Genomic DNA, 15,240 nt, shown 5'->3' on the forward strand with positions numbered 1-15,240 from the left:
CTTCTCAAGCTGCCAATAATTTTCTGAGATGTTCACATTTAGAGCATACATATACCACATGTCATAATACATCAGCATGATGAAGTGAATACACCAAGTTGTGTTCCAGTGTTTAGATTCTGGATGACTGAATATGATTAACTAGCCGATTGAGTTCTTCAGGTGTTAGTAAAATAACATGACAAACAATGAACAAAACCTATATAGCAAGATTAGGACACTACAGCCAATGCACATGTTCATAATAGGTGAGGCTGGGAACTCCACTCATCAGTCTGCCTACCCAACACTTCCGATTTGAACACATTTAAAGCTTCTCAAAACTTTTACCACTTGGTTTGATTTTCAGACATCCTCCTCAGTTCAAGCTCTTTTCACTGGGATGGTTGGTTGGCTTTTCAAATTGTATTTATTCCAGCCCAATCATTTCAGCCCTTCCTAAGAGCAATGATAATGATAGGTATTGTTTGGTCATGTAAGGCCTTTTCTTTGAAAAGGAGGTGGAAAGTGTCTCTAACCCCACTACTTGCAAAGAGAGATTTGAGGTATGCTAAGAAAATGTTTATAGCTGTCCTGATGATAAGCCTGCCACACTCAAGCTTTTTTAAGACCACCATTTATATAAAATTATAACTGGTACTAAGGACATACTGCCACACAACAGGAAAAAACAATCTTGACTTTGTGTCTAGATTTGCAGTCTTTCTTTTCAAAATGGTTTTGTTTTGTTGTTTTTTGGTTGGTTGGTGTTGGTTTTTGTTTTGGTTTTTCTTTTCCCCAATAAGTTCATTGGCATTCAAGAATGGATGGCAGTCAGTTGGTAGAGAAGAAAAAGTATCTTTGGGGGCCTCAGCATAATTTTTATCAGACTTCATGAAGTATGTTGCAAATAAGGTATTGCACTACAAAAATAATGTAAAGGTCCTGCTGTTACTTGGAGTTCTGCTGCTACCATCCAGTTTTGTCTCAGATTCAGACTCAGTTCATTTGAAGCCAACTAGCACTGTGTAAACTGTGAGGTGACTTTTAGGACTGATGAAGACTCAGAAGAGTAAATTAAATCAATGGGATCTCAGTAAGCAAAGTTCTTAACAGAAGAGACTGAATAAGCTATACTCTGAGACATGAGACTGGACACCTCACATTGGCAAAAGCTCTGCTCTTAATCTCTTCATGCATAACTACATCACTGTATGCTCCTAATAATACCCCTTATCTCATGTGATTTAAGTACATCAGTTCACGTTTGTCAAGCATTTTGATAATGCAGTGAATAGCGCCACAGGAAAAAACAAAAGGAAATGGATTTTCTGACCTCAAAGTAGGATTTGACTAATATGCAATAAATAAAGCCTGAAGCCACACATTGAACAGTGAGGACAAAATGAAGCATTGAAGACCTGCTCATTAACTGAGCATTTTATTTCCTGCCTATGGAATAAGACAGAGGGCTTCAGAAATATACACATAATTTAGTTTTTCAAGACTATATCATAATTAGTCTTTATTGAAACATTGACATTTTTGGTCAGCAGAACCCAAAAAAAAAGAAAAATCATTTCAGTTGAGAGAAAAAAAAAAAGTAGTTTATTCTTACCACCAAAATAAAAGCTTTTTTTTTTTAATAAGAGAAATTTAGTTCAATTTTGAAGCTAATGATTATGTTGGATTTTAAAATTATAGTATTTTGTTTGAAAAATGTCAAACCACTCTGCTGTGATTGCTACAAGTTTTGAAAGGTACTTTTTCAGCTGAAGCCTCTATACAGTTTCTATGCATACCTTCAGTTAGCCTGAATTTCCGTTTTTCATATAACAAATTACCCAAGTAAAACACTAAATTCATCTCTACTCTCAGTGTGGGTAGATACATTGGTTGTTCAACTTTCACCTGACCAAGCTAAGGCTTGAAGGTTCCAGCTTTAGGCTGGAAAATCAGTCACACATGATAAGGGAGCAGTGGTTAAGTTCTATGACTTTGCAGTCCAGCACATTACATAGGATAATCAGAAATTTCAACTACCCTCACAGCTGAGCATAAAGATTTTAGTAACTTTATTGTAGGTGGATGTTTCTTTATAATCTTTTGTGTTTGTAAATTTACTGTATGTGTGAATAGCTGTAATTACATGAGGAAGGTCAAAGCTGCAGATTGCAGAGTGCTAAAGTTATTCTTAAAAAACACATACAAACACTCCTAATATTGCAATCCATTTGACTTCAATTCATTATACCAGTCCAACAATCAATCACCAGGGGCATTGGACATCCATAATTAGATTATAAAATCATAACTATAGTCATTTTACGTCTGCTTGCATAATTACATCAGCATGCTAATATCCTTTTAATGGTCTCTAATGATGTAATAAGAAATAATGGAATTATTTGACAGCTACATAACCATTAACAAAACATATTAAGCATAACTATTACTTCTATAAGGATTCAGGCTGTATCAAAAAATGACAGCTAACACGTTGGATCTTTTCTTCAGCATTGAAGTATTTCTAATTATGAATTCTCCAAATCTATTCCCTCTCATTTGCTTCACAGGGCGAGTAAAGTTTATGTCAATGTGAACTTGACAACAAACCAACTGCAGAAGTGGACTGAACGCTCTGGGAGCCAAGCCTGAGGCTATACTGTGAATTGCAGGCCATTGGTTAAAGTTGGCAGGGTTGTGAAGGAGAGAAGACAAAATAAGCTGATTACTACAATGCATCAACTAATCAAGAGCTAACACGGGAATTGTAAGAATCCATGGCAAAAGCAATTGTTTGCTTACCAAACTTGAAAGCACAGGGCAGGGGAAAGTACAAATAAGGAAGAATGAAAGATATTTGCAAACAAAACTGACAAAAGGCAGTGATGTATTTGGAAGCAATCCCTTTAAATAGATAAATGAACAAGAATACTTAATGGAGAATCTAAAGAACTTTAGGATTCACAGAAGTAAGAATCAAGAACTTGATCTTCAGTTGTTCTGTCACTACTCCTATTGAATGGAATAGCTTTGTCTATACACTCAAAACTAACCCTGTGATTTCATTAACACATCTTTATTCTGAAATCTTTGCAAGAGTCTAAAATATTCAGGCCCACATTGTTAGTTTCTTACCATTCAAAGTTCTTGGAGGGAACAGAGAGAACTGAAAATTTTACATCAAGCTAATACTCAGGTTGGAGTTCAAAGTAAACTTCTACAAAACCTGAATCCCTAAGAAAAAAAATACATTCAGTTGCCTATAAAATAAAATAATTTAAGTCACCCATCATGCCTTAAGGCCAAGAAAAAAGCATGTTTCCTGAGAGGCCTCATTCTCACACTTTGATATGTCAAAAATGGTTTAAGAATAACAATGGCCAAGTCTTTCCTGAAACCCTTTTCCATGATGCTCTGAGTAGAGCTCGCAAGTTCACACAGTTTTCCAATGATGGCTGTGAGTGATGATGAAAGAACAAATCCAAAAAGCATTAATTCTTTTCTTGGTGATGCCTTTTTTTCCCCAAAAGGCTCTACTACCACAATATCTACTGGTCAGCTACACATTTCTTTTCCATGGATTTACCTGAGTCTAAGCATCTTATTATCAGAAGAAAATTTATTACAGATGAATTCTTCACTAACTTGAGATGATGCAAGATAATCTTTCAAAGATTTATAGATCCTTTAAAGAGGCAAAGAATATGTCTGTGTTGCTAGACCAAATACTTGATGTGGTTTGGAGTTACTGTAATTCAAAACAGGCCTTAAAAACACTGACAATACAATACAAATAGTTTCAGTACAGTCATATGACTGCATATTAACAAACACAAAATAACCAGCCTCCCTAAAGTCACACATTAAAATAATGATAATAAAAGGTTGTTTATAGCTAGCTGTATCACTGGAGGGATATTTTTCATTAGAGAACGAATCCACAGCCTGCCAATTGCAATGTTGTTGTGATTTATCAAATGATAAAAACATAACCGAAAGCTTTATGCTAACAATTACAAAGGTAGGTGAAAGTGCTCTTGTACTGTAAATGAATGAAGTTAATGAAGCAGAACCAGCTGATGCCAGCAGAGAAAAATCTTCCATGGGATTACCCCTTTAAATGTGCAGCAAACTTTTTCTACTAGTATTCAAAGTCAGGGCTGCCAGTTGTCTTTAAATGGAAGAAAATACTATGCTATCATAGTTTTGTAATTGATAACTCAGTATTCATTAAAATATGTATTTAAATAAGATACAAGCAAAAGGACTTTCATCAATATAAAGAATTGTTCTAGCAAACAAAATATGTGAACATTCTCCTTCCAAACAACTTAAGCAAACATGCCCCACCAGTAGTCTATTTCTACCTCTATGCACATTAATAAAAAGGTTTTTGTTATTATTTGGAAGAAAAAAAAACACACAAAACTTCAAGACAATGGCTTAAAACACAGTATTAAACTATGAGTTATATTCTCCAGAACTGAAGGTTATATAAAAGCTGATGGAAGTACACAGAGTTGAGGAAGATGGTCCTCTTCACAACCTGACTCGTGGACCACACTAAGTAGCCTCAAAGCTTCTAAACATAGGCAGTATTTGGGTGCTACCCAGGCATCGGTTATTTTCTGTGCCAAGATGTGACTTCTTTCCAGTAATTTGTTAAAACTCTCACAGCTGACACCCAACACCAACACCACCCCCCTCCCCTTTTTTCCATTACTTTTCTGCCAAACTCTTTTTATCTTTTGTTTCACAAAGGAAGAATTCAGTTTTGTGAAGCAATGTTCCTACCAACATGGTTTCAGAAAATCCCCAATACAAAGTTTTTTTACTAAACATGACAAATCAGGACACGCTACTCCAGGAGATTAACATCAGAGCAATCATCAGTATGAATCATATGAAGAAAAACAGTACCTCAGCACAGCTGAACTCCCCGTGACTTGTTAAATGAATAGCTGAACAAGTGGCATGACCTACAGTGCCATGTGCCAGACTCAAAACCAGGGACCTAAGTTCTTATCTGTTTCTGATGAAATTTCCCCCCTCAGCAGCAGTGTGTATAGTGACCCTTCACAAGGCTTTCCCTACTTCAAAATTGTTAAATAATGAGGGTAATATTTTTGCAGCACTTAGATTATTTTTCCCTATGGAGGCAGAGGAAAACTTCAGTCTTTATATATATTTTTTTTCCCCCACAATAATTTGTTCCTGTGCATAGGGGATGTTATAAAATGCATCACAGTGTTCTTTTTTGGTCTCTTGCACGCTAACTCTGTCCTGTGAGACAAGCTATTACAAAATTGTGAGAAATGCAATATAAAAAGGGACAAATTCCATGTACATACTTGATGTCATCGAAGGCACTCATCTGCAGCTTCAGGAGATCTGCCACTTCATTTATTAACTCCAAGCCCTTTTCCACACTGATGGGGCTGTTGAAAGGGAGGAAGAAAACAGAGCATCATGAAAATGGAACTCATCAATACTTGAGAGGCTAAAAGTCCCAAAAGAGTTATCACCTTGGCCTCTTTGAGTCTGAAAGCCACCACTAACTGTATTCCTGTCACATAGTGATCGTGATATCAAGGGAATTGGGATCAGGTGCTTCTTCAGGCATGATGAATCACCTGAATTTTCCAGCAATAAGACAAACAATAAGGTGTAAATGGAATTGTTAGGAAGTGTAATGGGCCCATGATGCAGCAACCAGTTCATCTCGGTCCTCAATAAAAAATGTAATAAAGTAAAAGGACAGAAAGAGAGAAAAGGATTGACGAGACAAGGAGGGAAACAAACAATGAAAGTCAAATTGCAGGCTCAGTATCAAATGGACAAGGGAAAAGCATACTTTTAAATTCATTAGTTTTTAAAATGAATCTTCACCCAGTGAAGGGATATAAAATTATTATGGGTTTGAAAGTAAACAATGGAGCAAGGTGCACAGTCCAGGGGACGCTGATTTGATACGTAGGATTTAGATTGGTGTGTGCATGCACTGCAGACAGAACCTACTTTAAGTCTTTCTAACCTTTGTCAATGCCACATTTACATTTTTTTAATTTAGAAAACAGGTTGCAATCAAGCCTAACACAAGAGGATTGCTACCATTTAAAAAAAAGCACTTACCTAGATGCAAAATTTATATTTGCAAAAAAATTTCAGGTTATTAGAGTTGCTACAACTCTAAAAGGATACATTTAAAACATTCCGTACCTAATACACAGTTCCTACCTTGTTTTGTTGTTGTTCAGTACTGTAGAACCAAATATAAAAGTATTAGGTAAGAAAAAGATAAGGAAATGATAGAAGAAGATCCACCGAGCACAACAGATTCTCTGTCTAAATGTGGTGATAGAATTATTCTCTAACATTGTTAAAGTCCCAAAGATCATAAAATTAAACCTTATAAGCTTGATACTTATCTAACTTATGCCATGCTAAATCAGGAACAACTGTGAAGAGACTAACCCAGGGGGAAAAAAGGCTCTGTATTTTTCCTTCAAGGGTTTATAACAAGTAGGAGAAGGAGGTGTCAAAAAAGTATGTACTATTAGACATGATCTTTTCAACTGGACTGAGGGGGGTTGTTTTTTTTCCTCCCAAAGCTGTACACCTAGGTTATTATTTTTTGCTTCACAGGGAAAGTTTTTGAATCTAATTTTATATCATGGTAATCATTGCCACAATTTTATTTATTTTCTGCAATGAGAACTGCTTATTTATTTATTTCACTGGGTTCTTCATATACTGCCCTTAGGGCACCTCTATTTAAATAATGGAATATCTCATGTGGATCTTGGTTAGGATGGAATTGCTACTTCATGCTACTAAGCCAAAATGCTCAGGAGACCTCCTGTCACACAAGCAGAGGTAGCCCCTCAAGGCACCAGATAAATTTAGAGTTTTTCGAGACGTCTAAGACAGAAATGTTCTTATGTGAAAGTAACAAAAGAATCTGATTGTTTCTGTAAGGGGGGACGGGGGGGAAGGCACAAAAAAGTACTATAGATTATTCATAAAACCCCTATATTTCAAGGGCTGTCAGTGGGTAGAAATGTGATTATTCCCATCAGTATGAAAGCAGATTGTCATAGTGACTCAGGGGCTTATGTGTTAATTAAATCTTTTCTCCCAAAGATGTTGGCTGAAATTTTATGGAAATGATTGGTGTCAGCAAGTGGGCTTTTACCGTAATAGCAAGTCTACGCAGTGGTGCAGGCAGTCTGCTGCGTGCATTGGTGTCTTTTTTTTTTCCCTTACCAAAGGAGTCACATTTGTAAAAGCTCAGCCTCCTACTCCCTGCTTTCCCCTCCTCCACTGGGAAAGTATTCACCAGCTTCAAAACCAGGAATGCTGCTAAAAGGCAGTGCGGCAACAGTAATGGGAGACGCAATCAGAGCATTTGAATGCTACAACCCATCAAGTATACAGGAGAGAAACTGGAAGAAAAAGTGGTGCTGGAAGGCACCATTTTGCAAACCTGAACATCCAGGAATAGTTTTAGTAATTCTTATCCAATATCAAAGGAGAACACTTAGGTTCACAAACTAAGGCTAAGAAATTGTAATTCATAAAGGCACAAAAGAGTTGCAAAATCAGTACCCATACTATCACTGATCACACTGTCACAATTGAGGATTCATGTTAATAATGATTAATTTGTATAACAATATTTTCCAGTGCTATTTTTCCTACTTAACATTCATACATATGTACAGTTTATTACAGTTCTGTGGTGGCTGCATTGTAGAGAGTTGAATATTCAGAATGTCTGTCTAAAAATGCCAGAACATCGTTCTCCATGCTTTATTTCTGCTTTGCTTTTGTTTAGTGTTGCACTTTGTTCAGTGTTGCATGGTTTGTACAAGGATTGCCTTTAGCCTATTGATTGTGAGGGCTCAACAACCATGAAATTAATTCAAAGGAAAGTGTTACATAAACCAAAAAACCAAAGCCAAAAATTAGTTGTTCAGATAGGGAACAAATAGTGAGATACTTCACACAGAAACTGTAGCAGTAGAAAGACTTTAGACAACCCCAATGATTTCATCATGGCCAAAGACTTGGAAGTAAGGTAAGGATGGAGGCGTGGCCCACACTTTGTCTGAATTGTCAAAATGGTCATTAGTTTTCTGGAGCAGGAGATGAGGGAAGGGAAATATCTTTTTGGCAACAGGCCTACCCAATACATGGAACAGCGAGCCTCTGGGCTATGGCCCCTTGATTTCCAGACATGCTACCACAGAAGTCCAACTCATGCATTTTCATTTGGGAGCCTGTGATTTCAGAACACCAGTAATGGCAAACTCCTGAAAGAAGAAATTAAACCTTACATTGGCCTGAGATACACAAAGCATGTACTGGAAAAAACAAAAGTCAGAAAGCCCTACCCATAGACACTATTCAAGCTTTGCAAGTTCTCTTGAGGCTAGCTAACTCTTTCTGTGCAAAGTAAATTAACGGCTCCTGCAGTGTCTTAACTATTCACCTTGATTTTACTACTACTTTTTCTGATTGCCTTGAAGGTTCCTGATCACCTTCAGTGTAGATTTCAACCTTGAGAAGAATAAAGTTTTGGATGGCATAGCATCTTCCTACCTTTGCTGTCATTTCACTTACTGTATATTTCTCTTTTGCATTTTCTTTCACATTAGTTGGGCTAAGATATGACAATAGCACCTAAACCAAAAAGTGATACATCTCAGTTTAAAATAACTCTGAGATCCTTTTTCAGTTTCCATCTCCAGTTGTCTAGATCTTGGAAGATGAAAAGAGTCAAAAAGTATAAAAGACACATGCATAAACAACATCCCTCCACTGTTTTATCCTCTAATGCCATCTCTATCTTCAAGTGTTAGCCTAAATACTCCTTTTTTCTTGACAGATTCAGACCTTCCTGAACCAGTAGCAGTACTCTCACTTAGATGCAAATCTGTATCTCATATTATTTGTACAATATACTTTGTTTGACAGGTTAATGACAATGAAGAAGTAAACAAGAGGTTAAATACAAATATTTCCTTCAGGGTTTACAAATATATATATATATATATATATATCTTTCTACCACAATTATGAATGAGGAGCAGAATAAATCTTCATCTGGAGAAGGTCGATCAAGTTACCCCGGTCAAGACATCATCCTGACTCTCAACTTCACTGTCTGTAAAATGAAGGCACTGCTAGCACCTTTCTCTGTCAGATGGCTAATATTACTGAATAAAAGACTGCTGTTATTTGACTTTCATCCATTCTGGATCTAAGAACAGAAAGAGCAGTACTCTTGGCTGGCCTTAAAGGCTATATATACTTCTTCCTACCAAATAGAGAAAAGATGTAGTAATGAATACCAAGTAACATGAAAATTAACTTCTAGTTATAATAAAAATCTTCCCTCATTTCCCTACCAAAAATTTTGTTTCAAACTTTCTCAGCACAGAGGTTCTGACAAATGCAGGCAAATGGAGTAGGAGCCTTATGGACCAGACATGCCTCACAAATGGCCAATTAGACCACTCTGACAAAAGGCTAGTGCTGAATATTGGATGCTGATCTCAAGACCAGTTCAGCTTCGTGCTGCAATTATCCAAACAATGCTACAAATTGATGCCACATTTCCAAGAAATTCCCAAGATAAACTAAAGTGAGAACAATCACTTTGAATAATGGTCTGTCTATTTTTGACCTGGACCTAATGATTTATGCATTAAAGGCTCAAAACTTTCCCTTCTGGTTGAAGAACAAGAAGGAAACATGTAAATGAGGGAACATGAGGAGTTCTGCAGGGAGCGACACTGGCAGCATAGCCAGCTCTGCATGCTGAGCTAAATGGAGCTCAAACTCTAATAAAAGCCACTGGGCAAAGTCAAAGAGAACAAGAGGCAAAACAGAAGTAAACAATGATGAAAACTATATGTTCTGTATTTCCCAACACGCCTGTCAAAACAATCCCATAAATTGATCCATTTTGGTAGTGAAAAATCTGATCCAGTTATACAGATGGCTTGATTGCTTGTGTTTGCCAAGCCTGCTCCCAGCCCAAGAAGAGCAACACATAGCTCAATGTTACACTGAGGTTATGTCAGTCTCATAAGCAGTTGCTCTCATTTGCTCTTCTTCCTCTCAACTGCCAAGTGTCTACGGAAACCCACTTACTGAACTCTGAAATGTTCCCTTAGTGCTATCATCCAAATCATGTATTGTCTTTACCAGACAGGACCCAGTGCCCTTCCAATAGTCTGTTTAGCAATTGTAATGCAGCACTATAATGGTCATCCAGTCAGCCCTGTCAGATTAGTTCAATTGAATTATTTTCTGTAAAAATGAAGAATCATCTACAATACAGAAATAGGCCTGGCACTGGGAATTGCACACCTTAAATGTCAATCTAATCCCCCATGAAACTTTAAGTAAGACAGGGTTCAATTCACCTAAAATTTGCTTAAATTGGGACACTGGCAATGAAGGCCACTTTGCCTATTTTAAGGAGTAAAATTGCAAGGCATTTCTTTACAGCTTAAAGGTTGCCTGAATGCTTAACTACAATCCTCCCAGCAGCATCAGAAAGTGCTTTTACTGTGGAGGTAAATGCCACTCTCTCACTCAGCCTCTTTTTTGCCTTCCAAGCTCAAGCACAGTGGCATCTTCCCTCTATCTATTTCCTCTGAAGAAGGTTCAAAAGTTTGTCTGCTTCTGTGATCAGCTGGAACAGCATTGAATCCACATCTCAAGGAAGAAATGTAGAACTTGAATGCAGCACCTAGGGCTTTTGAGGAGGTGACATGTTTCATTTAGACTAATTCTTACTTTAAAACCACTTTCAATATTTACCAATATAAAACATGCAGGTACTAGAAAGAAGTTTGGACCGGCAGTCTTCTTTCCTCCTTAGTGCTGCAAGTTAAGAATCATCCTTAGAACTACATATAAAAAGCTAAACCTTAACAAAATATGCTTTAAACCTTAACAAAAAATGCTTTAGAGAGTCAAATAAAAATGCCACCTTTAGAACAAATGCTGAGGACTAGTCTTCTCTGGCTGTTAACACCATTTGGCAGCAGCATGGGCATTGACTAAGCCGCAGGCAAAATCCCTGCTTATGGGAAGCTGGGAGGAGAAGCCCAGCCAGCTCCAGCACAAGCTGCCACCCTCCCTCTATGCTTGGAAAATAATAGATATATTTGTCACATGGATCAGAGTGAGCAATGAGACTCTTGAGGCATATGGAGTTATTTCAGAGTTTCTTTAAAACAACTCTCAGATACACTAGGAACTGTTGTTATCTGCTATAATAAACACAAAAGATGAAATCCAGTAAAGGAGGTCTGTTTGAAGGGGAGACAACCGCTTCAGTACTTCTAACCACACACATTCATGGTCCAGTATGAGGTCTGATTCCTTTTGCACGATATCTCCTCCCTCAGTGCACTGCTTGGCAAGTAGAGGTGGATGAGCCAGGATGCCAGGACTTGAGCGTTGCCTCACCACAGGCAAGGGGCTGGCAGGTACCAGCTATGATTACTTTGCCTGCTAAAAGCAGTTGAGAGAAAAGGGTAAAGAAGGGGAAAGCAATTTTCAGTTCCCACTGCCAGAAAAAAAGGTGTGATAAGAGCAATTGCTGAAGCGAGCACATCCCCAGCAGTATATACTAACCCCAGATGCTGAGTTCAGTTCTCAGCAGCAGCCACCAGCACAAGACTGGAGGTTGCTTTAAATCACATGGGACAGGCTACTGCCTGTAAAAAAACATCCATATTCTATCCCAGGATTACTAAGAACACCTGACCAAATAAAAGATTATTATCCATGAAAAGTCCAGATTCCAACAGATTCAGTATCCGACTCTGCACTGCAGTCTAGGCAAAGAATCAAGAGAGATCAGCAATCAGTCCTTCTTGCCTTACACCTCACAGCAAGAGCATTCCTTCTGAAAATAAATGAATGAGATTATAGTACCAATCTACAAACAATTAGCTAATGTGATTATGGATATACTCACTACTTATAAAAATCTCTCTCTTTTTAAGAAAATCTCCTGCTGAACTCTTGTCCTCAGTGAGATGTATTAGACCAGCTTGTGTTTTAGAAGTACACAACAGGGAAATGGGCCACCAACTTCAGCATTTGCAAGTCTTCTTTTCAACTTTCAAGTCCCATAATATGTGCCACCACAGCAGGTAGGATTCGTGCATCTAAACACAGCAAAACTTTTCTTCAGCATTTTCCACAACCTCAGAGCTCAGGCCATGAGGAAAAAGATCTGGGTTCTGTCAACATCTAATATTCGGTCACAGTTATTCCAGCTGAATTTCATGTACCATTGTGCTTCTTAATCCCTCAATGTATTTAAATCCATCTAGAATTTTTCTAAATCCTCCATAGTTCATCCTAGCAGAGACAATTTGCCCATGGGGTACCCCTAATCTCTCTACTCAATGAGAAGCAGCAGTTCATGACGAATCTTCCTCTCCTATCTCCTAATCAGTTCTTAATCCCCAGTGATACCCTAGCTCTTGCTCCGTGACTCACTCTCCTTAAACTCAGTATGAAGAGCATCCCATTTATCTCCTGTTGATTTGAAGGGTAGGAACAACTTGCAGTTTTGTTGCAACAGCAGCTTTTCTCCCAGGAGAGTTTTATGTATCTCCTCAGAAGGTGCAGTGCTGTCATGAAGGAGAACACAAGGTCCCTAGCACTGCTTCCTGAAGGCAGAAGCTCAGTGGCCTTCAGCTAAAAATAATCAAGACTTAAGATGTGAACAGTAACTTATTATTGTGGTCTCCAAGTCTGTGACTACAGCACCTCTTCACTTCAGAGAAGCCAAAAACAATACTAGAAAAGCGTTTATTTTTAACAACACAGTTGAGGTTTTCCGCCGCACACACACCCCCCTTTTTTTTCCCCTCCTCCTTCTGCTAAGATTAGTAAATATTTTAACCAGCAAGATAATGGGAAACTCAGTTGCTGAAGTATGAAATAGAATAAATGAGTAGATGTAAACCTTTTTGTTTTCAACTTTCAGTAGTAACTGAACTGTGGAAGAGCTGCTGATGCCACCAAACCAAGCACACGTGGTTTACCAAGGTTTCTCAAAAGATTTTACCTCCCTTCTTACTACTGACTCCTGTCTCCTGGGAAATGGCTTTGTGGCCCTTTCTAGCACATCAACACCACTCTTCTCTGACCTGAAAGGTCACTTGCCAAACCTGGTTGATTTAGGTGTTAGCTACCAACCTCTTAATCACATGCCCTGCAATCCAGAAGAAAGATGACGCACTTGCCCAAGGAGGGAATACACAGCAGATGGTGTCATCTACACATGCCTCACAGAAGGCATGAGTGTTCCTACCACGTCAGGCAGCACCAGGCATATCAGAGGAAACATGGCAACATTGTGACATGACTAACCCACTCTTGTTAGGTTGGCAGCCATCAGTAGAAGGTTACCAAATTCTTCAACCCCTTCTCTGTTTCTAGATATAACAGAAGTCTCACTCATCACAAGACAGATATATACTATCCACACAGTACAGAATAAACTTGTGACATTAGAGTGGTTTGCTCCAGGACACAGAGGAGATAAAAGGCTACTGGTAACATTTTAACCTCAATTTATGGCATTGTCATTAAATTAATTCTGAGCCTAATAAACCAAAACAAACAAAAACTAGACACCAAAACTGCACTTATTTCTCTTGTCTGGAAGTTCTTCCCTGGGAGAGTTCTTAGCTGTCGTAATGGGCTGCCCAGGGAGGTGGTTGAGTCACCATCCCTGGCGGTGTTCAAGAGGGGATTGGATGTGGCACTTGGTGCCATGGTCTAGTCATGAGGTCTGTGGTGACAGGTTGGACTCGATCTTTGAGGTCTCTTCCAACCTTGGTGATACTGTGAAGTACTCCTGAGAGGAACTCATCCCACGACTATAATGAAAGTCCTGTGCACTGATGCTTCAACTCCACAGTGTCACAACAGCCTGCCTGGTCTCTGAGTTTGGGTCATTTGTCAGGTTTCAGTGTCATTTCATACATTTTGATGCACACACTCCCAGTAAAGGCTTGGAGAAGGAATATATTTTAGCACTAGATGGGTTTAATTAGGATTGAATGTAATCTGTGCCACAAATTTTGTTAAGTAATGATTAATTTTGTACATGGTTCACATTTATTCAGGAGTCATGAAAGCAACCAAATAAGTTCTGAGCACAAAGCTACTCACAGGATTGTTTGAAAGCTGACTGCACAGGACTGTTACTGTAATCATTTTAAGGACTCTGCAATTTTATTGCATTGGGCTGCACTTTCATTTTTCTATGCTTGTTTCCTCACAGGCTTTAGTAGCCCATAAAACCTTTTAAAGCTTCTTTCTGTTTTGACATCTCAGCAAATTCCCAGTTTCCATAATTTTTTCCCTTCTTTTCCCAACACCCCTAAGTATGAATTTTAATCTCTTAATACAGACAGATTCAAGTCCAGACCAATTTGTAACCCACATGACACCTGGTAAAAATCAATGGCAGTGGTCAGGCTGTGAAGGTCAGAAGAGATAACAGCATCACAGAAACATAAGAGTGATAGAGAAGTCAAAAAGGATCAACTCTCCACAGTTATAACACAAGTGTGACACTGTGCCAGCCTGTACTTGCACTACTTCAAACACGTACTACCTCCAGCTGTTATAACAGCAACAAATTCATGCAGATGCTTTGTTACTAGCAGAAACAGGGAAATAATGGCCAACGGAAACCTGTGCTATAATTGTGATGTCATCCTTTCTGAGGCTGAAATAGACTCCAAAATACTCTCTCATGTATTTTGTAATGTAATTTGTCATGAGCCTTGAATCTCTGAAACAAAGAAGCCTTGAAAACGCTAAATTGTTCTTTCATATCAAATTACTCCTTTGTACACAATTGGTAAATACAATGGAGGACAACTGATAATAATACATTTTATTGCCCTTCTTACTTTTCATTCTTTCTCTTCCTCCATATCTTCCCCTCTTCCTTCAAGGCAGCTTAAAGCCCAGACCAACTTATAATGCAAATGACAAAGAATATCCAACAACCTAGTGTAAAAAGAAAGAAGTAACACAAACATTTCTCTAAGATGAAACTTTCAATATTTTAAAACTCATTTTAATAAATATTATCCTCCAGACTAATAAGAAATTAACTCTAAATTGTTTCCAAGCAGGAAGAGAATAGGTTGGAAAAGACCTTTGAGATCATTGAGTCCAGCCTATCACCCAACA

General features: G+C 38.1%; 1 protein-coding gene across 1 annotated transcript in view; it reads right to left on the reverse strand.

The window, feature by feature from the left end:
* PTPRN2 (protein tyrosine phosphatase receptor type N2) overlaps positions 1–15,240 on the reverse strand; it is a 612,734-nt gene that overhangs the window by 346,508 nt on the left and 250,986 nt on the right. The window contains exon 10 of the mRNA XM_068146020.1: positions 5,337–5,423. Within this exon, the coding sequence (XP_068002121.1) occupies positions 5,337–5,423 (87 nt within the window). The remainder of the gene's footprint in view (positions 1–5,336; positions 5,424–15,240) is intronic.

Source organism: Melanerpes formicivorus, unplaced genomic scaffold (genome assembly GCF_026170545.1).
Source record: "Melanerpes formicivorus ecotype bairdi unplaced genomic scaffold, bMelFor1.0.p_v2 SCAF_13, whole genome shotgun sequence".
In the NCBI taxonomy this organism is placed as follows: Eukaryota; Metazoa; Chordata; class Aves; order Piciformes; family Picidae; genus Melanerpes; species Melanerpes formicivorus.